The sequence below is a fragment of the Musa acuminata genome, chromosome BXJ2-10 (genome assembly GCF_036884655.1).
Source record: "Musa acuminata AAA Group cultivar baxijiao chromosome BXJ2-10, Cavendish_Baxijiao_AAA, whole genome shotgun sequence".
Classification (NCBI taxonomy): domain Eukaryota; kingdom Viridiplantae; phylum Streptophyta; class Magnoliopsida; order Zingiberales; family Musaceae; genus Musa; species Musa acuminata.
Window position 1 is genome coordinate 32,732,013 of NC_088347.1, and position 25,792 is coordinate 32,757,804.

General features: G+C 36.0%; 2 protein-coding genes across 3 annotated transcripts; both read right to left on the reverse strand.

Annotated features, from left to right (window-relative positions):
• Window positions 1-65: 65 nt before the first annotated feature.
• On the reverse strand, window positions 66-18,362 carry LOC135585055 (L-arabinokinase-like). Of its 2 annotated transcripts, none has more exons than XM_065129768.1 (29): window positions 18,175-18,362; window positions 17,259-17,366; window positions 17,117-17,185; window positions 16,917-17,000; window positions 16,697-16,773; window positions 15,971-16,037; window positions 15,277-15,334; window positions 15,126-15,193; window positions 14,983-15,045; window positions 12,693-12,746; window positions 12,482-12,584; window positions 12,279-12,388; window positions 12,058-12,177; window positions 11,586-11,642; window positions 9,888-10,060; window positions 9,646-9,811; window positions 9,001-9,084; window positions 8,328-8,453; window positions 7,541-7,671; window positions 7,380-7,461; window positions 5,558-5,645; window positions 4,075-4,118; window positions 3,898-3,993; window positions 3,733-3,809; window positions 3,307-3,525; window positions 2,997-3,162; window positions 1,635-1,706; window positions 1,204-1,407; window positions 66-440 (listed from the first exon to the last, which is right to left on the reverse strand). In XM_065129768.1, exons 1-29 carry the CDS (start codon window positions 18,280-18,282, stop codon window positions 333-335), a joined length of 2,982 nt encoding a protein of 993 aa, XP_064985840.1. In that variant the 5' UTR covers window positions 18,283-18,362; the 3' UTR covers window positions 66-332. The 2 variants fall into 2 exon arrangements, with proteins under 2 accessions (XP_064985840.1, XP_064985841.1); XM_065129769.1 differs by lacking the exon at window positions 18,175-18,362 and adding an exon at window positions 17,748-17,870.
• An 851-nt stretch (window positions 18,363-19,213) lies between these two features.
• Window positions 19,214-21,596, reverse strand: LOC135625642 (uncharacterized). The gene is made up of 3 exons (XM_065130700.1): window positions 21,303-21,596; window positions 20,103-20,367; window positions 19,214-19,723 (listed from the first exon to the last, which is right to left on the reverse strand). Exons 1-3 carry the CDS (start codon window positions 21,408-21,410, stop codon window positions 19,404-19,406), a joined length of 693 nt encoding a protein of 230 aa, XP_064986772.1. The 5' UTR covers window positions 21,411-21,596; the 3' UTR covers window positions 19,214-19,403.
• Window positions 21,597-25,792: the final 4,196 nt, after the last annotated feature.

Below are 25,792 nucleotides of genomic sequence, written 5' to 3' on the forward strand. Positions count from 1 at the left end.
AGCCCAAGTAGCATGACAGAGAGTGAGATACCACGTATGATGTGCACACACAACCACAATCGATGAGTAGACAACTTAACTCATCACATTAGAATATTATCATGAATATTAACATGCAACATAAATTCATTCCCATATAAACATTTGTGCAACAAAATGAGAAATACCCACAGCTTAACATTTTCTTGGCCACAGAAAAACAAAGATGATCAGCATCAGGTATGTGCCCAATTAGAACAAGAAAATTTAGAAGTTTATTTCAGCCCTAAATTAGTGCCCAAATGAACCACTTTGGACATAGTTTATTTCTTTTTTGCATTACCATCATCAGATTATGTTAGGCGACGGATTTTTAGGTAACCGAACTTTCCAGCACCTGGTGATGAACCCTCGAAGATAATTGGAAGATAACCGGTTGCTCCTTTATACTTCTGCTGAATCTGAAACGTAATAACAAAACCCAGATTAAGGTGGCTGATGTCAAGAATCACTAAGAAACATCAAAGGTAACAAGAAAGGAATCGAAAACAAAAGGACACTCAATCAAGTAGGTCATTAGGTGTAGATAGAACATAATGATTCTTTTTGACATGAAACAAGTGAATTGTATTACGACAATCAAAAGTAGTTCAAAGCTGCAGCACAATCAAAATCCGATAGCTGGGATAACAATTAAACTGCATCCTTAACTTCACAAAACTGGGAAGATAATTTTCCATGAGAAACCATTCGACAGTCTAAGCACCAGAATGTCATGACACTCGTTCACTGGCAACTTTTCTCGCGAAAAAATAATAACTCCAAATGCTAGAAAAGGATTTGCCCACCAAGGTATCTCAATCACGGATCAATAAATAAATAGATAAATAATGTTTCTGGAAACTGAAGAAAAAAATGTTCGTATACAATATATAAAAGATGTAAGTAGTTTTTTTTTTCCATTCAAAAAGAAATGAAACCATAAAAGCATTTTATGAGAAAAGCTGGAACTCTGGAAACATCCATACGTTAGAAAGCATGAACTTTGTGCTTCAGTCTTGGAGCAATTGATTTGCTACAAGTCTTAGATTAAGAATCCATTCATTAGGTGGTACTTAGTCCAGGTGGAAGCAGGATTATGTCACTTGATTAGAGTATTTGAAAAAGCATCATTCTCCAAAGAAATTGAATATTCTTATTGCCAAACGCTCAAAGGTTTATTACCTCTAATATTTCTTCGTTGCTCCGAATGCAGTTTCTCCCCATGACACATACCGAGCCACCTGAACCACCGCCAGTGATTTTTGCACCAAACAAACTTGTACTTACATCATGTGATGTTTTACGATGCTGCACTTCTTGCACTAACTTAACTAGTCTATCGGTCCCATTTGAGCCAAGTCCACAGTCACTGTAGCTATAATGACACTGCACAAACATAACGAGCAAGAACAGTTCAGTTAGCATGCAACACAAATTCATTTAGACCACGAAGATACCAGCTTTTACAATCACCATATGCAACTTAAGGGGTAAATAATACTATGAAAAAAGAACATACTTCGTACTTAAAGTTTTCGATCCATTTTCAGTCATAAAAGGTCTATAATTTTTGAAGGAACTTGAAAATAAAAGGGTGCTGAACCTAAGTTTACCTGATACATAAGTTCTCCAAGTGCAGAGAGTTGTTCATCTGTAGTTGCTGCAGTTAATAGTGCTTTAAAGGCCTAGATGAATACAAATATGAGGAAAACAAAATTTTTATCAGCTCAACCAATAAATATAGGTTTGTAAAATTCACATCAAGCAAGATAAAATGCAAATACAAACTTATTGACACAACATACGACCCAAGTAAAAAAAAATTCAAGGACATAAAGATGAAAAGTTTAACATACATGTCAAATCGATGACTTCATAAACTTCTCCAATGATGAATACCCAACATACTCGATACTTACAAGTGACAGTAACCAAGGATTATAATTTCATACCATAGCGGAGTTTCGAGTATAGCTCGGTACGGTACGGTACTTTGTATGGTATAGAGTACCAAGGGTGTACCGCTCGATATATATATATATATATATATACTGTCTACTGAAAAAAAAAAAACTAAAGAGAAAAGCTCCTTTTTCTGCCTGCACAAAAGAGGGCGACAAGACGACGTCACCTCAGATGAGGAGGCCACGTGGGGAGAAGAAACGTCGCCTCGATGACGCTCCATTTCTTCTCCCCGCAATGTCACCAGGGCTTCTTCTCCCAGTGTAGATGAGGAGAAGTCGCCAACAACGCCGAGGCCTTGTCACCTCAGATGATGAGGAGGCAACATCTCATTTGCAGGAAGGAGGGCGACAACGGATTAGGATCGTCGAGGGAGAGCAGCGTCGGATCTCCAGGTTCTCCCTTTTCTTCTCCCTCGACTAATACCACCCGATAACGGATGGTGATGATCAAAATCGATCGTCACTGATCGATTTAGAGTGGTAACAGGGCAGAAGCAGCCCCAATAGACGATATCACCCGGTAGCGAGTAATCTGTGTATCGATCCGCTGGCGGACCGATACGCACTGCCTGTATTATTCAAAATTAAAATCCTTGCTAGTAATAAAATATGAAAACAAATTATGTATACAGAGAAAGATATTTGAAGAAAATATGGATTGATATAAAAATCAAATCTTCCTAATTACAATGATATGGTTTAAAAAATTCATTGTGTGTAATACAAGCTTATGCAACACCAGAACTATTTCCAACCATGGGTTCTCACCTAATAATAACCTATGTTATCATGTAAGTTTTAAGAGTTAGTAACCATGAAAGAGTAAAAGCAGGTATACTTTCATTTATGTGAAAAAATTAAAAAACTTCTATTTGAGTGACAAGTATCTACTACCATGTGTTACGACATACTAGTAACTATAGAGACGAAAAACTAGTCACACAAGTAATAGGAGTTTCGGAACACAAGTTTACTGATGAGATAACCAAATATATAAAGGTATGCCCCAACCTCAACACGGAAATTTTCATATATGGGATGTTTAGTAGGAGCCTTGACCGCATAGGTGCGCTTTGGGACAATCATTGTTACTGTATCATCATGGTCAGTATATGTCTTTAAGAAAGACTCTCCAGTTATGTCCGCTGGAATTTTCTTTGCATAAACAGCTTCATATCTGCAACAAACATACAAGATATGCATTCTTCAGACTTCAGATCAAAATAACTAGAAGACTAGATATCCTCCTCCAAGACAGGACAAACTTATTGCTCTTCAGAGGCAAAGGTTGAAGATAAGGGCATGTAACTATTCATCTCACCTGTGAGTTGATAGATTACACAAGTAGCATAATGAAGCTTCTTTCTTCAGTAGATCAAATCCATGCTCTTCAAACTCATCCGAATTTATTACATCACTTTGCTGAGAAGAATTTATGCCAGCCAAAGAGTGGGATAACAAAGCATCTGCTGCAGATTTGATTATCTTACGCCCCATAAAGGCTCCTATTCTCACAGATCCATAATCAGTGCCACCAACACTGCAAGCACAAACACGGTTACATAATATAAATCAACAGAGACAATCATTAAACCTGGACTTCAGATGAAGATTTCTCATTCTCAATAGCAGGCACTTGTAGGACACAATTTTATCATGAAATAAGTACTGAAATGAGTGTCAATAGTTTCTTTATATTAAAATTAATACTACACAATTAAATTTCAATAAAGAATAAACCAGACACCTGTGCCGAATTCCAGAATCAAGACCCCAAAATCGGATGTGAGTTGGAATTGTAACCAATTCCTTTACTTCTGCAGGCTGCATGAGAGTATTTAGTGACATACTAAAACACTTAGAACTGTAAAGTGTAAACTACAAGGTTTAAGGCCAAATTAAATATACAAACCTGGCAAACCATAGCAAGCAGTTTGTTAGCTTCACCGCAAGCAGATGTCATTTGGTCCATTACCCCACAAGGAGCTCCAACGATGTGATTCTCGACCTGCTTGGGACCAAGTGATTAGTAGTATAAGGGAAAATACATAAAAAATAATCATCAGAGAAGCTGTCTACACAACTATACCTTCTGACAAAGCAATGCAAGATCTCTTGGTTGAATATTCAGTCCTATATAAAAGAAACAAAGAACAAAAAGTTCTCATTAGTAATTTAATGAAACACAAATTATAACAAAGAAAGCTGAAGCTTGATTACAGCTCCTTAGAAAGGGAGTCTCAGTACACAAGTACATAGCCAATACAGAATCTTGAGAGGATTAATGTACACAATCTGAAACTTGAAGGCAGGAAAGTTACTTCTGTGACTCAGAACCAGGTCTTCAGTTTGCAGACAGTAATTTAGTGTGGTGTCAAGACTCACCACAAAAAGGGCAACCCAGTGCATCAAGCTCTCATTCATATCGGTCCAGGGAGAATCAATACATGCAGCTTACAGGTTGTTCTTATAATTCAAATCCTCATCACTGAGGTCAAAAAAGATCGACCTAATCAACCTTAGAACACAAAATATATTTACAATATCCAACAATTTTATTAGTGTGAAGCGAGGATTTAAATGTCGGTCCATATAGGCCATCAGATTACATATGTACACTATGGTATACCACTCAAAATTTATATAAGAGAATGTTTAAAACTTTAATATATGACTATATTATTATTAAAACACAATTATATGCAGTGCTCTAAAATTAAGGTTCTAATAGATGAAACACATATCCCAACAACATAATAAATGGGCATTCGAAAATCCAACTTTAATTTGATAATTCTTCAACATCGTCCTTTCTGGTTCTTCCTTTATCTTATATTTCTTCATAATCTTACTGGCAACTTACAGTAAGGCAACAATCCCTGTGCTTGGAAATTCTCTAAAAAAATGGGTAGATAAATTGCTCAATGAAATAATCGAAAGCATTGTACATACCGTAATTGATGCAACAAGCTACAGCTTATTTAAATATTGCAAAACAAGAATAACTCATGCAGAAATTTTCCCACCATAATGCTCAAAGAGAAAAATTAATTGATACCACAATCTCAAATACACACCTAGTAAGGAAGCTACAACCTATTTTAGTTAATAAATTCAGCATGCATACACATTTATGAGCACTCGTCAAATATATGCTTAAATTTGCACTGTACATTGTTGAATATCTCAAGTAGAAAAAATTTAAATATTGCAAAACAAGAGTAACTCATGCAGAAATTTTCCCAGCATAATGCACAGAGGAAAATTAATTGATACCACAATTTCAAATACATACCTACTAAGGAAGCTACAACCTATTTTGGTTAATAACTTTAGCATACAAGCACATTTAGGAGCATTAGTTAAATATATCCTTAAATTTGCAATGTACATTGTTGAAGTTCTCAAGTAGCCATACACAATCATTCAAGTATAGAAAGAATGCAGGTAATAGCATGGTTCAATTTCAAGCAAAAATATAAAAAACTGTATCATGGCTAACTTTATGAAAAAGGCTAAACAGATTAGAAATAACAAACTTAGAGCCAAAAGGTTTAAACAATAAAGCAGACCATGGGCAGCAGCAATAGCAGACATGGTAGCCACTTCGACTGATGCAGAAGAAGAAACACCTTTGCCCTCTGGAACAGCTGAAGAGACCTGGGATTTTAGATAGAAATATCAGATAACAAACCTAAGGGAGAGACAAGGTTAGTGTCTTTACAACGAGTAAAGACATGTCTGGGCTAGTAAATTGTAAGAAAGAAAAATCAGATAAGCTTATTATTTTGAAGCCATTGAGTTCATATTCACACCCCAATTGCAGACAAGGTGCTTTGGAGGTTTGAGACGTGAGGTGGAGATCAAACTTCAAAGGGGCCGAGCAAAAAGACAAGGTGAGGCTCAGGATGCAAAGTGAATACTATGCCTAATGAAGGGGCACATCTTATACACACAGGGGCACCATCTCACCTACAAAGGCATCACTTTGCTTGCCAATATGCTGATTCAACTTCCAAGGTCTTCCTGCCAACGGTCAAGGTTGAGGTCCCTCTCAGGCTAACCATAAAAATGCACCCGAGATGCCCCCCTCAATCTAAGCATGAAAATACACTCAAGATGCCCCTCTCAGACAAAGCAAAAAATAAGTTCAAAATGCCTTTCTCAGGCTAAGCATGAAAATGCTCATGAAACGCCCCTCTCAAGCTAAACATGAAAATGTGCCAGAGATGCCCCTCTCAGGCTCATTACAGGAGACATCTCTCGTCCGACCCCAGCACAGAAAGCATGCCCAATGAACCTATAAAGGTGGGGAATCCAATGCACGATGCACCTCTTGGCTAAGCCATGTCCTAAGTGAGAACTAGGGCACACCTCGACGCCCAAGGAACGGACTCGAGACGTACCTCACGAGGACAAATGATGGAGGAGAAATCCACCCCTCTAGGCAAAAAAACATGTAATTTACGAAAATATTTATGCTTAAAGATCTAGAACTCTTGGTAAACATGATGTATCCTCTCACAATTAACTCAAATTTTTTACAGATCTATGCTAAACATGAAAATGATGAAGAATTTCCTACTAAAAAATGATTGCTTTTAGAAGATCTAAAGCCATATACCTTATCAAACTATATTTCCACAATTTTTCCCAAACAATCAAGTTCTACTATATTTTCCAAATTTAATATTGGCATCCTAGTTTTTAAAAAGTAACGTCACATTCTCAACATCTTCAAATATTTATTACAATGAATTACGAAGCAGAACATGCTATTAATTTTTTTTTTACAAGACTTGATTATTTTCCACTTTGAAATTCAAAGGTTCAGCCCTTTTTATTTGGAGATAATTAAGTTGCTGGACAGAGCAACTACTTTAGAACAATAAGAAGTTAAAAAGCAAAAATGCAACAATTAACTAGCTGTCTTAATTCAGAGTTCTTACACTACATAGACATAAATGAAAAAATCTAAGTCCCAAAGCATCATAAGATACAAAAGCCACTAAGTTGAACTAGATAGACACTAGGAGATCAACCAAATTGCTAAACTATTATAAATTATAAAAACCAACACTAGACAAACAAGATATGCAGATAGAGACTGATGCAGATATGACAAAAAAGTTTATCCACATACATGGAGAGTTAAAAGTACAAAGGACATACACATAGTCAGTGACAGACATGTTCAGCACTGATAGATATTGTTGCATATTCATGCATACTTTCCCAAAAATAAGGTATGACTTATAAGCATATTCAATTGCTGCTTTAACTTTTGCTATACTCTCAAATCTCAATGACTATATAGAAGCACATACCCATAAGAAAATCTTTAGCAAACAGCTATACGAAAAAACTACAACAGGCAAGCAAATTAAGCTATACCAGGATGCTTATGCTTTCAGTAAAATGCACACCAAGCTCAGACATCAAAACAAGAATTGTTCCAGCAACATAGGCTGCCCACCTGAGAGAGATCACATATTAGTGAGGTGATAGATGACATTTATTGAATGAAATCATCTTAAAGGGAGAAGCTGACTCACTTTTGACATGGATCCTGTGCAAAATATTTATAGGCATTTTCATATGACAATGGTTGATCACCATCCATTAAATCAGGTAGGTCCATATCGAATGTTGGAGCACGGTTGCTCAACTCAGACCCAAATGATACCTACATATTATCGGAGACAGCATTGTTACCATTTACTCATTTGAAATTTTTCATAGATAAGGACATTGTTTGTGAAGTAGTCCTTTCTTCTGGGGATTCTTTATTGAAGAGAAGAATGCATTGTTTTACCAAACAGACATTTGTTGATTGAACTCATAAGATTCTTCATTAGACAAGCCAAATTGATTTTCACAATGTAAAGCACTGTTCTAAAATGTGGTCCTGCATATGACTTCCTCATATAGGATTGTGATGGTTTATTCTGTAGCAAGGCCACAATATGGGCCTTATACGACTACACTACGTACTAAGACTGCATATGCAGGATAGGTGGCCATTTATGTGGTTGGAAAAGTAGAACATACAGCCATACAAAGTAATGCAGACAACGACGAAGAATATATTCTTTCCACCTATCATTGTCATTGTAACATAACAGCTTGATAATTTTGCAATGATCTCTTAGATTCTATCATTGGTTTAACTTATGTTATCCAAAATTAAGAACAAAAAGATAACATTACTTTACTTTCATAATTAATCGGATTTATATTAGTATAAGAATTAATATACCATATTCATTTGTGTGCTAAAAGGTTGGAAAAAGTTAAATGTAACAAAGAAAACCCATGTTACGAGAAAGTTGGTAAACATACAATTTGCAGCACAGGAATAGGTCCTTGTCCTTTGGCCCGCTGTCGTGCTTGAGCATGTTTCCAAAGCTTCTGCTTGTTAGGATGGTTCTTCTGAACAGCAACATGGCAGGCCTCTCTAATAGGCATCTATTATGAAAAGGATTTTCAAACATGTCAATTAAAGTGTTGGCCATGTTCATGGAATAAGGCTAGCTTGACAAGCCTATAATGCAACAAGCTTCCTCACTGATTATATTTGTTCTACAGAAATTCTACTTATCGAAAATGAATTAGTTGAAATGCAACAGCATGACTAACATGGTTGAAGGAATTATGCAATACAAGAATGTGCTTAAGCAACAAAAACAACATAAATTCATCACAGCAAAGGTGGAACATGAAAGAAGCGCATGACTATAATAATTAAATTCATACACCATAAATCAGCTTATTTTCAAGAGATCAAATCAGGTCATCCAGGAAAAACAGATTAATAGTTTCATATAATCTAAGATGACTGACATGCAATATAGCTATAACTCGGCTGAAAAAAATTAACAGGTAGCTGAGTGCATGATACCTCTATCGATAAGGGTGCAGTGGATGCTTAATTAGTTAATAGTAAGCAACTTCATCCTGCATGCAAAGAGACCATATCCATGTATAATCTGCAATGGACAAGAAACTAGCTAACCTGCAAAACAAGGCTCCCTGAATAATCTGCAATTCCTCCCATAACATCCAATCTTCCGGGTGCTCTAGCCACATAAATTTCTTCCTGCAAGTAAATTAAAAAAAACCCTAACTGAAACAAGCAGCCAAACTAAGATTCCAATTATCATTTTGATTCAATTTGCTGATACGTAATCATAAGAAACCCGAGCATATAATAATTAACTGAAGGACTTTGGGATATAGTGCAACTTTAAATATGCATAGAGAGTTCTGAAGATTCAGATAAAATTTCATTTTTTTTGGCAGTTCCTAAGTTTCATCAAACATGCTTTCTTTCTTTCAGCATTGAAAATTGGATACCAGAAGTGATGCAAATTTCAAGAAACTAGAATGATGTTGCCTAGAACTTAAATCGCTCTGGTTTGTGGGACAAAAAATAGAAAGATAGACTGTTGCTAGTCAACCTCTGAAATCCAAAGTTTCAAAACTATCATAGAAACACCTTTCAGATTATTTAGTAAACGAAAAGATACAGAACAGAATTGAAAATAACAGAAGAGATTGTAGAAATCCTTTCTATAATACTTACTCGGATTACTTAAGGGCAAAAAAAATACCAGACAGTGTATAAATAAAATGAAATAATACAGGCAAGCGAAACAACCTCCCAGTCAAAGAGTGCTGCTGCAGCAACTCGCTCTCGTATTTGGCGCTTCTCAGGACTCCTCGGTTCAGCTACAGAATCTAGTGCTGATAAGCTCCTCAGAAAAGCCATTGTATCAGGCAAATCGTGCAATTCTCCGTGAAGAATCTCAAAGCCCTCAAAGCATCTTCCAAAATGAAAAGGATTAGATTGACTATCTTTTGTAGAAAGCATAAGAATACTAATACATGAATAGAACTCACGATTCAACAAGCGAGGCTTTTCCATTCATCACAATATTTGTTAATGCCGGACGAAGGCCAACTTCATTTTCAGCCAGAGAATACCAATCAGGTACACCTAGATCTCTTCCTGGAGCTCTTTGTAGTTGATAACCAAGTACTATAGCATCACGCAGTCGCCTTGCTCCACTCAACTACATTTAGAACAGGAAAAAAAATTCAGCAGGAAGAAAGTTGAGAACTAAAACTAACAGAGGAAAATTTCCAGCAGAAGAAAGACCCGGCAGAAAAAACATAAATTCATAAGATAATCACGAATAATAAAGATGTTAAAAAAGCAATGTAATCAAATAAATTCTTCTATTTATCAAGCATAACCCATAAAAAACATGTCCCCATTGCTCAGTATACTATATTAAAAAGAATGTATAGAAGAGCCATAATTAAAGCGATGGCTGGTGCTTCGGCGAACAGTGCTCCTTCCTCTTGTTCCCTTCCTCTAGAGACCACTCCACAGCCTCCCCCCCCCCCCCCTGGGGATCCCCTGGTCCCTACAAGGCCATCCTCAAGCAAATCAGCAAAAAAGACTTGTGACATCTCACCCCCCAGTCAGGAAGGGCCCACCTGTGGCCCCATCAATCTCTTCCCATCCATCAAGCAGCAATGTGACAACAACACCACCATCTCCATGTCCCACTCCAAAGACTTCTTGTTATTGCCCTGCCTCCACTCTGAAACCTTCTGGTTCTGCTCCTCCTCCCGCTTCAAAACCTCTCCTCTCCTGGGCAGGTCTCCGTCAGCCTGAAGGCACTGCATCCTGGAAACCAAATGCTGACTTGGAGGAGGAGAGCCAGCACACACAAGCCAGTACAAAGTTTATCCTGGACCTGCAAGATGATGAAGTTGAAGCAGCCGGCCAGCCATGAAGGTTGAGTCGCTATGGTAAAAATTGAATCCAATTTTACCCATTATTGTACTATCCATAATAGTGAGAAGAGAAGGCTTGGCTCCAAGTTGTTCAGGAATAGTGGCGTTGAGTTTCTCGCCCCATTGCCTTAGGATAAGTTAGTTCTATTTCTCGATGGGACCAGGAAGGCGACTTCTACCCGAGGAAGATCTGGCAACATAATCGTTGCACAGAAAAAGGACGAAAAGTGCACCTTGATAAGGATGACCAATCTTTACATTTCATTATACAGCTCTCCAGTAAAACTACTTGGCTTCTCTCTACCATCTATGCTAGTAATTTACTTTCCCATAGAAATACTCTGTGATCTTGACTTAGCAACTTGGAATTTCATGATATCCCCTGGATTCTATACGGAGATCTAAACTCTATTAGATGCCCCGAGGATAAGCTCGGTGGCTGCCCTTTTGTTTTCAAAGCTTTTGCTTTGGATTTGCAAAAACTTAATGACAATGCTAGTTTTGTGGATTTGGGTTTCTATGGTTCATGCTTTACGTAGTGTAACAATAGGCTTGGTTTGTCCTGGATTTCTGCTTGTTTAGACTATGTTCTTGTCAATAATTGCTGGCTATCTGACATTGTAACCAGAAAGCAATGCATCAATATGACATTGTAAGCACACTATTAATGAACACAAGGGATACTGAAATGGGGCAGCATAACTAATTCAAAACAGCAAGTAATTTAAAAGCATGTAGCAGAAAAGAAACATAGACATTTTTAAAGAAAATAAATTATCTAGAGACATGTACCTTGTCTGAAGCACACTTTTTTCCAATAGCAGTATCCTGCAGTATGTGGGCTGTTACCTGTAAACAAATTTAATATCAGATCCAAGCAAATGTAGAATGTGACAACAGAGTTAAATTAGATGAATAATGTAGAACAAAAGGCGTATGCACAAGTTAATATTAGTGTTTCTCATCTTAGTAACCTTAATGATCACCAAAGAGAGAACATAAAATAAGGGAATGATCAAATGACATGATAAAAAGATCCATGTAAATTTTTTTCTTTTCTTTTCCTTTTTTGGAAAAGTTGGAACAATGTTGCCATTAAATCTACACAAAAATCAAATACAATACATTGCCACCAAGAGATTTTTAGTACATTCATAGACCACTTTACATGCAATTGCCGACTACAGAAATTCCTTAAAATGACCAGGGAGGATGCTACAATGTTGCAACCACTATAATTCCAGATTGAAAAGATAAATAGTACCTCGCCACCATTAGTCCCTCCCTCATAGCATGGTTTAAGAGTGAGTGCACGCTCAAGATATGGAGCCCAGTGTCCAGTGAGCAAATCCCTCCTAATCATCTCAACCCCACCTTGGTAATACTATTTAAAATTAAAACATTTAATCAACAATAAGATCTGTACTTGTAACTGAATACACATAACAACTTTTCAGAATAACAAAGATGAGGAACTTGTACAACCTCAAGCATATTGCGTAGAAATGGTTCTTCATTAAAATAATCTCTGCGCACAAAGACAAAGGGCAACTTGTATGCCAAAGCTTCACTAAACGTGCCATACCCGATTTTTCCTGCAATAATAGACTAGAGAAACATGAAAATCATGCGCATAGATGAGTATATCAGGCAAAAAAATCCAACTTTATATTAGACATTAAAAATACCAAGCATGCAGTCAGAAGCTGCAATTATATCAGGCGTGTACATATCTTTTGCAAGCTTTATGAAGTTTGGAGGAAGCTCTTGATTGTCTGATGCACCACAGACCTACATTAAAAACAAGCATATCAGAATTAACAAATAGAACCTTAGATAAAATATATGTAATGACATGAAAATAAAAACAAGGCTCTATATATTTTGATAAAACAATACCAGACATAACCAACCAGCTGGTAGCCACTCTTGCTTTAGATTCCATCCTGCTGGCTGCAAGAAGGATAAGAGCCATTATAGTGACAAATCTGCTGGAAGCATTCAAAAAGAAGAAACAAATATTTACATGGTCTCAAATTGCATTTCAGTAATAATCAGTCAAGAAGAAGAAGTTCACAAATTGCTCTGTCAGCATAGCTTTGCAAAAGCCAACATGTACTGTCATAATGTCAATCAAAATAAGACAATGCTAAACCCTCCTGTTCAGAATCAGGAGTGTGTGTGCATTTCAATAAGCTCCTCCTGGGGGATCTTTTTTTTCTTTTTTTTCTAATCAAAATTTTGACCACAATGCCAAACCTTTTGGGATGACAGTGTCTGGGGACTCACGTTAAGAGTGAAGAATATCTACAAGTCTTGGTTAACACAGACGCACATACACTGCATGCATATACAAAAGATTTGAGGGAAATACAGGAGTTGAACAAGGGGATGAGTTTCAATTATTCTAGTTTCCCTAAATGATTATATTAATGGGTCTATTTTCCTAAAAAGGAGAACAATCAGTTTTATCAAAACTGCCTGTTATTCATCAAGATGGTGTTGGACTATGCTTTTTAATTCCTTATAGCAGAGTAAGTGTCATACACAAAACTGCAGCTCACTGATTTTTTACAAATTATATTTGTTGTGTGAGGTTGTCTTCGAGCCATGCATCCTGTACACGTTCACCCTTCCTTTCTTTGTTCCCCTATTTGGTGCAAAAATTCTACTATATTTCTCTCTCTCAGATTTCAGTTAATACATCCTGTTTCAAACATACAAGCTAGGTCGAATGATTCAACAAATGATTTAACAAAATCATAAAACCAGCAATAATTTAATCCTTTCACCAATTACCACCACTTTATCGAAATGGAATTACCACAGGAAGAAATGTTGACATGAACCTTGAAATAGTTATATCAAGGAATTGATGTCTTGACTTGCTTTGTTAAAGTGCATTGAGAATAATACTGATATTGTCACAACAGCATGGATTTAAATATCTATCATACCGCCCACACCGAGCAGTACGTACTAGTCCACTAACATATCGGTACGCGGACCGCTCACAACCGAACGGTACGCTTGATATAGTACCGTATCAGACGATATGAGACTGTATTGGGCGGTAACGATCGAAATTTCGACCGTTACGCCTGTTACAAGTCGGTAACGATCGATTTCTACCATTACCAACCTTTAATAGAAGTCCAACGGTCAATTTGATCATTGGAGCCATTTCTCATGGATTTTTAAACCCATCCTCCCTCTATTTCATTCAATTTCACTCTCACACTTTCTTAAACTATCTCAAACTCATTTTTTTCTTACATTGTCTTTCTTATTATCACATTTACACTCCTAAACTCTATGAAACAATGATTTGTGAATTAGATCGAGGCTAATTTAGAAAGATTAAGAGGAAAAACTTTTTAATCACGAGGTACGTATTCTCCTTTTTTAATTAGAGAGTAAGTTCTGTAATATTATGATTAGTATATTTAATATAGATTTATTTGAAATTAGAGGTCAAATATTTATATTTCGTGCATATTAAATATTGGAAGATATTTAAGATGATAAAAGAGGTTTACTTAGGTTTTATTAAAGTTTATGTTGTAAATAAATAATCTAATAATTTAAATAATTATTCTCTAAATAATTCAATATTAACAAAAGGACGATCCGTAATGGACCGAAATTACGAATCTTGCACAAGGTTATTCCTCAAAACCTGAAATAGATGTGACAATATTCTTACCTAATTTATATTGGTTTTGCTAAATCTATACTAAATGTGTATTTATTTCTAACTTAAAAACCCTATCATAACCCTTTTTTTTCCTATTTTTCAAATATTTTTAAAGAGTTTTATAATTAAATTAGGCATACCACTTGGTATGCCCTAGCATACCGCTCGGTACGCCATGCCATACCGTATCGAGCAAAGTTCAATGCAGCGATACAGTACGAAATTTCAATCTTCGCAAAAAAAATAGAAAACATTTTAGTTGATAATCAATTTGAAGATTTTATATGGTCGAGTGAAAATTGAGGAAAGATAAAAGCGGGACATGACCAAACTAACGTAACTCTTGCCAACCACTAAATGTCCTACAGGATTTTTAATTTTGAAAAATATAAGGTATTTTCCAAAATTTTTTAAAAGGAAGCACCATGTAACAGCCCTCCAATTTTAAGGGGAAAAATGGAAAATTTAGTTAAAAAATTTTGATTGCTGTACCTGTCCTCCAAAATTGAAGATAACAACTTTCACATCATTTCCAATTCCCAATTCCTCCCTAACCTGATACAACAAAAATGTCGAAGGAATCAGCATAAGCAACTGATAACAAAAATCATTATCTTCTTTTATCAATACTGCACCTCAAAGCGAGATTTGTGCAACCTTCTCACAACTAGAGGAACATCAATAACATCACGGAAAGCCGGCACTGTAGGTAAAAGAGAGCTTCCACATCAATGTGATAAACAAGCCAGTCAAAACAAATCATGCATAGGAAATGTCAATTCATACTAGGGCAATATCCAGGAAGCCTGAGTAAGAATTCACAGTGGGAGTAATCTTCGGCAATCTGCAACAGATTTTTAACATATACATTCACAATGTTGAAAATTTAAAATAGCAAGATAAGATATAACAAAAGAACACCAACAATTTGACATGAGAAAAGAAACACAAAAAATGAAATAGATAGGAAATCACATATGTTCCTGTAAAATCTAGAAGTGAAGAAACATAAACGACTCAGTAATTTTCATAACAAGTTAAATGAACCATAAAATACTAGTAATTCTAGTTAAAGAAATGCTTCAAGAGAAAAATAAATTCAATATAAAAAGGTAATTTCAGTTAGTATTGCAGATACAGAGACACAGAAGTTTCCTTGGAATAAAGAAAGACCACATGCAATAGAGATTTAAATTGAAGAGACTCCTAATACACTGACTGACATGATTATATAAAAATAAAATGGCAGTACATACAGGAAGGTTTCTGATACCCCTATATATTCAATTAGTAAGCAACCAAGAAATATATCCACCGATCTTAAAAAACAATAAAGAGTACAACCACGAAAATTTAAACAACACAAGATTTGAAAAACAAAAAAATCCAATAGTAAGTAAATAATGTCAAACTTTCCAAATTGTCACAGACAGCTCTACTAATCTCAAAATTGTTGAAGAACACAACAGTGAACAAGGACCTGCCAAACGATTGACCGATGATGATGCCCTGCTTCCATCACATACTCTGCATATATAAAATCCCAACTGCAAAATAAAATAACATAACAATTAAAGACAATAGAACATTAAAGCTAAGGAACACCGACTTCTGGATTACTTATATGATGAAAAATAGGAAAAAATAATGGCAACAGCTTTTATCTACTTTATGCAATGAAAAAGTTGAGCTTTTGGCTTCTGGATTAGAGTATTTTCCCGATCCATGGTCTTTGTTCCATTCTCTACCAACATGCCTACTTTTATTACAGAATACCATTAACCAAGTAATTGAATTGTAAGAATCTATATATATATATATACATATGTATATATATATATATGTATATATATATATATGTATATATATGTATATATATGTATGTATATATATGTATATATATGTATGTATATATATGTATATATATGTATGTATATATATATATATGTATATATATATATATATGTATATATATGTATGTATACATATATATGTATATATATGTATACATATATATGTATACATATAGATATATACATGTGTATATACATACATACATATAGCTATGTTCTGTTGATACATATATATATATATATATATATATATATATTCTGTTGATGCAGAAACCTTAGTACTAACAACTAAGTAATTGTTGTCATATTTATTTGGATATAGCTATGTGATTCAAGTATAAATTATTAGAAACCTGAAATTAGTGACACAAACAGAACGAATCCCAGCATCAGCTGCCGCTCGGCATGCCACAGGAACGACATCTGAGACCTGTGTTGAGTAACAATCACAACAAGAAAATCATGGACACAAAAGAATTCCTCCAATGATAAAATTTTCAGTGAAATATCAGTTCACTGCAGAAAGAAGTAAAAAGCATCCAACTATCATGTGAAAAAGAAAACTTGGAGTACCACTAGATCAGCTTTGATAGAATTCAGCCATTCCACTTCAGTTGCCAAAATGGAGGTTCGAGGTACCACAGCTGTCTGATGATACTGCCAGATAATAAAAGAAAAGAAACAACAGAAAAGAATGTACTGAATCAGATATCCAATTGTTGGATAAAACAAGAAGTACATTACCCAGAAAGTGACTAAGAATTCCGGCATACCTTTTCCAAGGAGGCAAGACGATCGACTGTCAAAGCATCAGCTTGCACAGCACCACAGTCCAACAAAACCTGCATGTCCACAACTTCCATCAGAACCTTGGTGAAAAATTTCGCCCAAAACTTTTTCAGTATCTAAAACGACCTTGCGTATATGGAGGTTGGGAGACTGTATCTCGGTGGTGAACACAAACTCTGGAGCACCTGTTACCACATGAACATCATGGTCAGCAGCAATGAGATGCCGCACAACCTGCAAGACAAGATTTTCTCTTTTAGACATACATGGCCAAGACCCGGAGAAGAAACCTTCACAAGCAATCTTCGAGGCAGAACCCACCGAGATTTGTGGGGACCCAAGATTGTATAAATAATCTATAATCGCACCAAGTTACCAAACTACCCTCTCATTGGACTTACTTGTATTGGATTTAATCGAGAAGCTGGACTGCCTACCATTTCGATTGGAGAGCCAATCTTTTAAGCTGTATTATGAATCTTGACCGCTTACTATCGACGGAAATACAATTAGAAATCTCACTTTTTAGCCTATTAGACTAAGCGAGCTATGTAAGAATCTACAACAACTCGGAATAAAGGCGAGAGAGGAAGAAGAAGCAGCCGATCGTCGCACCTCGACAACACGGGTGGCGTGACCGAACCCATGGCCGGTCACGTAATACGCGAAGACAAGGTGCTCCAGCGAAGCAGAGACCCCGCCATCTCCATCCCCGATCCTCATACCAGAACAAACACGACTAAACCCTAGAATTCTCCGATCAAAACCCTATAACGAGAAACGGGACACAGGATGGGCTTCGGGCGCTCTGCCGCTTCCCCAAGCTCGTTGGGGTGGCCTAGGCAACCGCGAAGAGCCAACAAGAACTGCACCGTCATGTTCGTCATCCTGATCGATGCCTTTACGTCACGGCACGAGCATCGAGGCATCGCCGTCGGTTCCGGATTCGTGCAGATGGGACCACGGACCAAAAACCCGGAGGCAAAAGGGTTTAAAGCACTCGTGCGAATACGGCAGCGAAGGAAAGGAAACGGAGGCTTACGTCGACGACGCGGGTGGCGTGGCCGAAGCCATGGCCGGTGATGTAGTAGGCGAAGACGAGGCGGCCGCGGTGGCCATTGCCGATGCTTGGATTCTTCCCGAGCGCCATCGTTTGCCGCGGCAAGATAGCTGAACGGCGGAAGGAAGGGCAGGAGGCGCAAGTCGCTTTAACCGAAGGGCTATATATGTATCGCTCTCTGCTCCGCAAGAGATAGAGATAGAGACAGAAGCTTGGGATTTTGCGAGGATAACACGGCAAAAGAATCTATAACAATCGCGTACAGTAAAATGGATACGATACACGCCTTGTGTCCTCTTAAAATTGCTTTGTGATTAGGTTTTTCCCACGTGTCCATCCTGTAAATACATGAAAGTCGATAATAGAAGGTAAGGCCGTACACTCCTGCATCGAAAAGTAATCATGATTAAATCAAATAATTTTTTTTATAGGATCCATGAAAAAAAATATTATTTTGTTAATCGAGGTTTTAATATATCATTTGTTGAAAATGACTGGAGATTATAATAAAAAATAAAGGAAAAGATAAACGTTACAAAAGCATTCCAATTCAATTGGGTTGTCCATTTTCCGCAGTGATGATGGACACGTGGATACAGCATGAATAGGAGGTGTAGTGGTGTGGTTGGGCTTGCTTCGTTCGCCTAACCTACACCATATTTCGGCGTCCAATTCGGATGGATAAGTGTGAAGCTCTAATTATTTAATTATTTAAAACTAGTTATATGTTCTTCGACCATGAGCAATATAAAGATAATATCCTTAACTTGATACACTACCATTTTGGTGATTCGCTTGCAAAAAGTTAAAAGATTCACAATTTTACCCGACTAAAATATTGATATGCTGATGCTGTACATACACTTGCAAATGTTAACGAATGAAACATTGATATATTGATCGCATAAAATTCACGCATCACTAATACTAATTATTTAATCTCTTCAAGTTTTATTATTAAATCTTTTCATCTTTTTTATGAGAACTATTCACAAAATGTGAGATATTTTGCACTGACCTATAAAGAAGATTATGGGCAATAGCTTGGTAGATCAAAATTAGTAAAGCATATACGTTTGCTCAAGTAATGTACCAGATTGAGCTGCTACTCAAAAGAAATCAAAACAGAATGACAATTTTCTGCATTCGACAAGACATGGTAGGAATGCAATCAAAAGGAAAATGGTCGACTGCTCTCTTCCTTGAAACTGTTACGACATCAGTCGACTAGGCGTGTTACGCAGGAACTCGGGAGCCATACAGTGCTGCTGCCACTGCTGGATCACATCAACGTTGATTCCAGTAACCGTTTGTTCTCTGTTTTCTTCGACTGCCATGGGTGCTGCTCCAGCTTCTTCAGCTTCCATTGGCTCCTGCGACGGCTGGCTCCCGGATTGCGAGCCAGCATACTCATAAGCACCGACGGTAGCCTGGGGTGGCACCCAGGGAACCAGAGCTAAGCAGTTATTGGACACTGGTATTTTGTCATCCATCTTAGCCATAGTTTGATCCTGCAGCTTGAAGACATGATCTGAAAAAAACAAACATGAAAATGCTACAACCAACATTTATTTGTTGTGAATAATGTGTTACATTCAATGCGGAAGATTCGATTTGAAAAGCATCGAAGAGAATTTCTGTTTCAACTGAGGCACTGAATAAAATATCAGAAAAGACAATAAAGGTTTCTACACAGTTTTGACATGATGAGAACAGAGCAGATGGCAACTCAACTTGATAAAGTGTCTGATAGCACATCATCAGTAAGAAAAAAATATTGTCATAAGAGTTCTCTAAGAGTAATCTACGCTACACCAAAGTAAGAGACCAAATTAAATATAAGATATCCTACTCTTATATAGAGCCAAGAAATTGAACATCAACAAATTAAGGTTTTCAGAAGTACATACTTTTGATACCACGGATCAAATCCGAGCTCACTCTAAAAGAAACATTTGGTCCAACAGGTGACAAAAATGGTGTGGCCTCGGCGGAATCATAAACAAAAGCTCCCTTCTCATTTGGCGGGCATGCAGCTATACTATGAACTGTTACAGGTCTGATATCTGGCATCCCATAGGTGGTTGTGCTAATTTGTTCTATTGGCAGCTGTTGTTTAAATCTTGTCATAGTTGTTGCCTCATTCTCTTCTATCATAGGAAACATATCGGCATCCTACAAACCCAGGACACAAACATCACAAAAAAGAAAAAAGGGGCTTGAAAAAAAAAATCAGCAGCTAACACAGGACCTAGAGGAAAAGGGGAAGGAAAAAGTTAAAAAAAAAAAAGAAGAAAGAAACCCAGCAATAAAATGAATGCTTATGACAAGGTAGACAACTGTTAAAAAACACCAGATCCTAGAAAACCTGATTCGATATCTGCTTTTGGTCAATGGATACCAATTTGTATATGACATTAAAAGGATGCTAAATTACCATATGCTCAGATACGTATACGAACTATATGTATGAAGGGGATGGATCATCAACAATAATTAATGAACAAAAACAAACCTTCTATGATATTTATTCAACAAGAATACTCTAAAGCAAATTTGAGAATAGACTGTGGAAAGAGAAAAAGTATACTCTACTTACGAAAATGAATCAAATAACATGCTCTATAATGTCACTACGAATTACTTTAACGCTTGAGATATATAAATATTAGGGTATCAAGATATCGATACAGATTACTATATGAAACCATATTATCCTCCGGTTGGATAGGAAAATGGATTCCGTATCCAACCCAATTTCGTCCCCATCTATGATATTAATTCTTCACTTTGGGCAAAAGGAAGGTACTCCAAGTCATACAATGTCATATCAGCAATACGAATAGTATAACTATCGGACACCCAGAAGAACGGTTACATCATCGATTAGTAGAGTCTCATATGAAAGAATACTGGGAGGCTACGGATCCTGATAGCTGTTAATAATTCACAACTCTATGACTTACGCGATCAAGCATTCAATCCAGTGAACCAAAAACCTAACTTTCAGAACGGGTCGCCGAAACTAATGCTAACCGGAGAGTAGATGTACACCACAGAAAGGTCTTCTTTTCGAATAGAATCAGAATCCAACAAGAAGTGCGTCTTACCAATCTCCTGATCTTCGCAGCCGGAGACGACAGCGAAAAGTACGAGAAGTCGTCGTAAACCTCTTCAGGCTCTTTCCTCTTCGCCCTCCCCGTCGAGAAACCAGCCATCTCTGGCGAATCCCCACAACCCGACTCGAAAGATCACCAAAAAGCGAACGGAACCCTCGAACAAAATCGCACGGTTGCAAGGGTTTCGACCTCCTCAGGCTTTTCCCCTTTGCTCCTCTCCTATTGCGTGAGAGCTTCGTTGCCGAGAGGACGACACTAATTCCCTCGCTGCGGAACTCTCTAGAACATCATCTAAATTAACCGAACTTTCTTTTCAGTTTATTATTATTATTATTTCTCTATATTCTATCTTCTTTAACCGTTCGCAGAAAAATACCATTAAAGTTACTATAATACCCTATCATCACAGCAACAGCACTGTCGTAATTTCATCAGGGATAAAAAGCTTGACGTCTCAACCGTCCGATTAGTTCTGATCCCTCCGAGCTTACTTTATTTATAATAATGAATCACTAATTTTATTTAGCATAAATTGATTATGTTGAAATGTGGTTGTACTCAATGAACCACATGACCAACCATTTTGTGGTTAGCTATTCTATTTTATTTTATAAGTAGAAATCCTTTTGGAATGAAAAGCTTGAGCTTTTTCTTGATTAAGATTAAAAATATTTTTCTTTTTTATGTAAATATTAATATAGTTTCCTCCCTAAGATCAAGCATCAAAGGAAATCAATATGTTAGATATTCTACATAATCTAATACTAAAATAGAAACAAATCATATTTTTTTATTATATCTATTGATATGATTATATGATCAAAATCACTTTCCTGCGTAATAATTCTATAGAAGGATACTATTGTGTCAAGCAAGCAAGCATCACTCGTTCCAAACATGATGATATCAATGATCCTAGAAAGGGTACTACGAAGCATCATTAATTTTAGATATGTTCAAATTATGATACATCATTAATTTTGAATGTGGTTATATCGAGCTATAAATCATCATTCATTTTTTAACATGCTGATATCACTCTAAAACATTATGGACAGGATCATGTCATTAATTTTTAAATTTAGATGTGATCATATTGTTCTCTTTAGGGGAGATCGTATATCTCATAATATTTATATCCTAGTTCATTGATGAGCTCTCATAACCTTTAGTGGTGATCCACACGATAGATAAAGCGGTGAATATGTGTAACCCTCTAGGCCCAATATCGAACTGGCTGTGAGTTTCACTTGTCAAAGCTCCTTTTGACTCAGTAAATTATTATCTTCATACTAATTCATTCAACTTACTAATAATTCTTCCATCGAGGCCATCAACGTTCACTAACGATATTCTTTCCAACATGTAAAGATCAATTATCCTTACAACTCTTTCTCCTTTTCATAGGCTCACGAGAAAACTTTCACACCCCTCTTTTACAAGATTTTCCTCACACACCTCCCTTAGAACTATCACTAAGCTCTAAGAGAAGGGACTCTATACTTTAAGATATTACAACCTTAGAATTATAAAGTTTTTGTTCTATTTTCGTGCATTACCTAAGTAGGAATTTGTAAGATATTTATAGACTTCAAATGACTTCAAAAATTAGAGTCAAAATTCAAATCCTTATATTTTCGGAGTACTAACGGTACCATCATTAGTACTAGGCGGTACCACCGCCTAACATAGTGACATTAGATGGTACCACCTTCTAGTCTGGGCGGTATCAACGCTTGACCCGATTATAAGTCATTGGATGGTCCAAACAATAGGTCCAATTCAGTCTTAATTTAGGCCTAATTGGCCCATAATCAAGTTGTGATTATACCTAAAACTAACTCAATTAGACCTAACTAACTCGATCTAGATACACACAATTACAAGCATGAATCTTATGTTGTCCGACATATCATTAGTTTGTCCAACACTTCGTCCGATCCTTCGGTGCATCGTCCTCTCTTTCGACGTATTGCCCAATCGGCATGTTGACTCTTATAACTTTCGATCTTCTTGGCGCAATGTCTGATCCTTCAACCCGATGCCCAAACTCATAGCACGAAGTCTTTTCGGCCCGATCTAATACGTTTTACTCCGGTCCAACATCTAATAGGTTGGTCTTGCATCACTCAAATGCATATTAGATCATAATCTCATTAATTAATTTCATCGTAGATTCAATAGGGTGAAGTTGCCCAATATTATCATTTCGTTAGGGATAGAAGGTCTGATGTCCCAGCTATCTGATTATTTTTTATGCCTCCTAGCTGTGACTATAACTTGATTACGTTGAAACGTAGTTACACTTATGAATCATATGACCAACCATTTTGTGATTAGCTATTCTCCATTTTAATTAAAAACTCTTAAGGAATGAAAAGCTTGAGCTTTTTCTGCATTCTTTTTAGAAGATAATGAAATATCTTATTCTTTTATATAAATATTAATTTAGTTTCCTCTATAAGATCAAGCATAAAAAGAAATTAATATGTTAGATATTTTACATAATCTAACACTAAAACAAAAACAAATCATCTTTTTTCGATTGTAACTACTGATACGATTATATAATAAAAAAATAATTATTGAACAAGCAAGCGTCATTCATTTCATATTGATTTTAGAAAAGGTATTACAAAGCATCATTTATTTTAGATACGTCTAAATACATTATTAATTTTAAATGTTATTATATCAAGCTATAAATGATTTTGGACGTGATGGTATCACTCTAAAAAGTATAATTAATTCTCATTGATTCTGAACGCGATTATATCAGTTCAAGAAGTGTCATTAGTTTATTTATTTTAGATGCAATCATATCAAATTGAAAAGCATTAATACTCTTCAAAGCATCAATACCCTTTCGATGTGATCGCATTGAGCCATAAAATATAAAAAGGATATGACCATAGGAACGATGGATCTAGAAGCTAGGATGGAGTAGGATACCTTGATCATTAAAACATTATCATGATCATAAGTTTATACCTTCGATTTTGCATAACCCCTCATTCGACTACATGGTAGCCACACAAACTAAACTTTTTTTTTTACTGTAGATAATGATTCATCAAAGTAAATGAATCACCAAAGTATTGATTAATTGATTTATGAGAGTGCATCAAAGTATTGATTAAGCTAAAATGTATCACAAAAAACTTAACGGTCTATACTTATCAGATAGATAGTCTTCGTTTCATCACCTTTAGCTATACGCACCTACCAGTATCCCAACAGAAAGTTGAGTTTAGATAAATACTTTCTTTTGTCTAATTAGTCGGACAAGTTTATAACGAGTAAGATGAGATATTTGTTATTTACTGTCATCTTGTTTAAAGCTTAATAATCTTATTTTTTTTGAAAAAAAATTAGAGCATTGAATAGTGTTTTAGAACTGTAGATGAGACTACTTCTTATCAATTCATCTATTTGCTTTCTAAACTTTACCGACTTTGGAAGGGTCATGATGTATGGTAGTCTCATTAGAGGATTCATGCTCAACTCTAGCTTGATGTGGTGATCCATGCATTTGTACAACAATATAGTTTTTTGCAACTCATGTGGCACAACGTCAATAAATTTATTTAAGACTTTAGCTATGGTAGTGGATTCATAAGTGACCTCCACATTAAGTGGCTTTAGCTTTATTATTATTTCTCTATATTCCATCCTGCTTTTCTAGTCGGTTGTGAGAAACACCGATGAAGTTATCGTAATGCCCTCATCATCGAGGCAATGGAGCCGGGTGAAGTTGCCCAGTGTCATCATTTCATCAGGGATAGAAGGCTTAAAGTGTCGTCTACTTAATTATTTTTTATGCCTTTGAGTTGTGGTTATAATCGTGATCGATGAGCATGCTCGGAGATATCAATATAGTTACTTTGTTCATCATAGGGAACTAATAATTTCATTGATCATAACTTGTTCGCTTTGAAATGTAAAACCACATGATCAATCATTTGTGATTAGCTGTTCTACCTTATAAGCAAAACCATCGAGGAATGAAAAGCTTGAGTTTTTTCTCGATTCCTTTTAGAAGATAAAAAATATCTTATTTTTATATAAATATTAATATATTATTTTTATAAGATCATGAAAGAAATTAATATGTTAGATCTTCTACATAATCTAACACTAAAACCAAAACAAATCATATTTTTCCATTGTAACTATTAACACAATTATATGATAAAAATCACTTTCCTTCATAATATTCTATATGATTATGCTCAAGTAAGTAAGCGTTATTCATTTCAGACACTCAAATTGCTCGTGAAACAATATTGATTTAAAAAATATATTATAAAGCATCATTGATTTTAGATATGTATAAATTATGATGTTTCATTAATTTTGAATGTGATTATATCAAGCTACAAATCATCATTGATTTTAGACATGATGGTATCGCTCTAAAAAGTATTATTAATTCTTAACACAACGAATCATCATTGATTATAGATGGGATCATGTCAGGT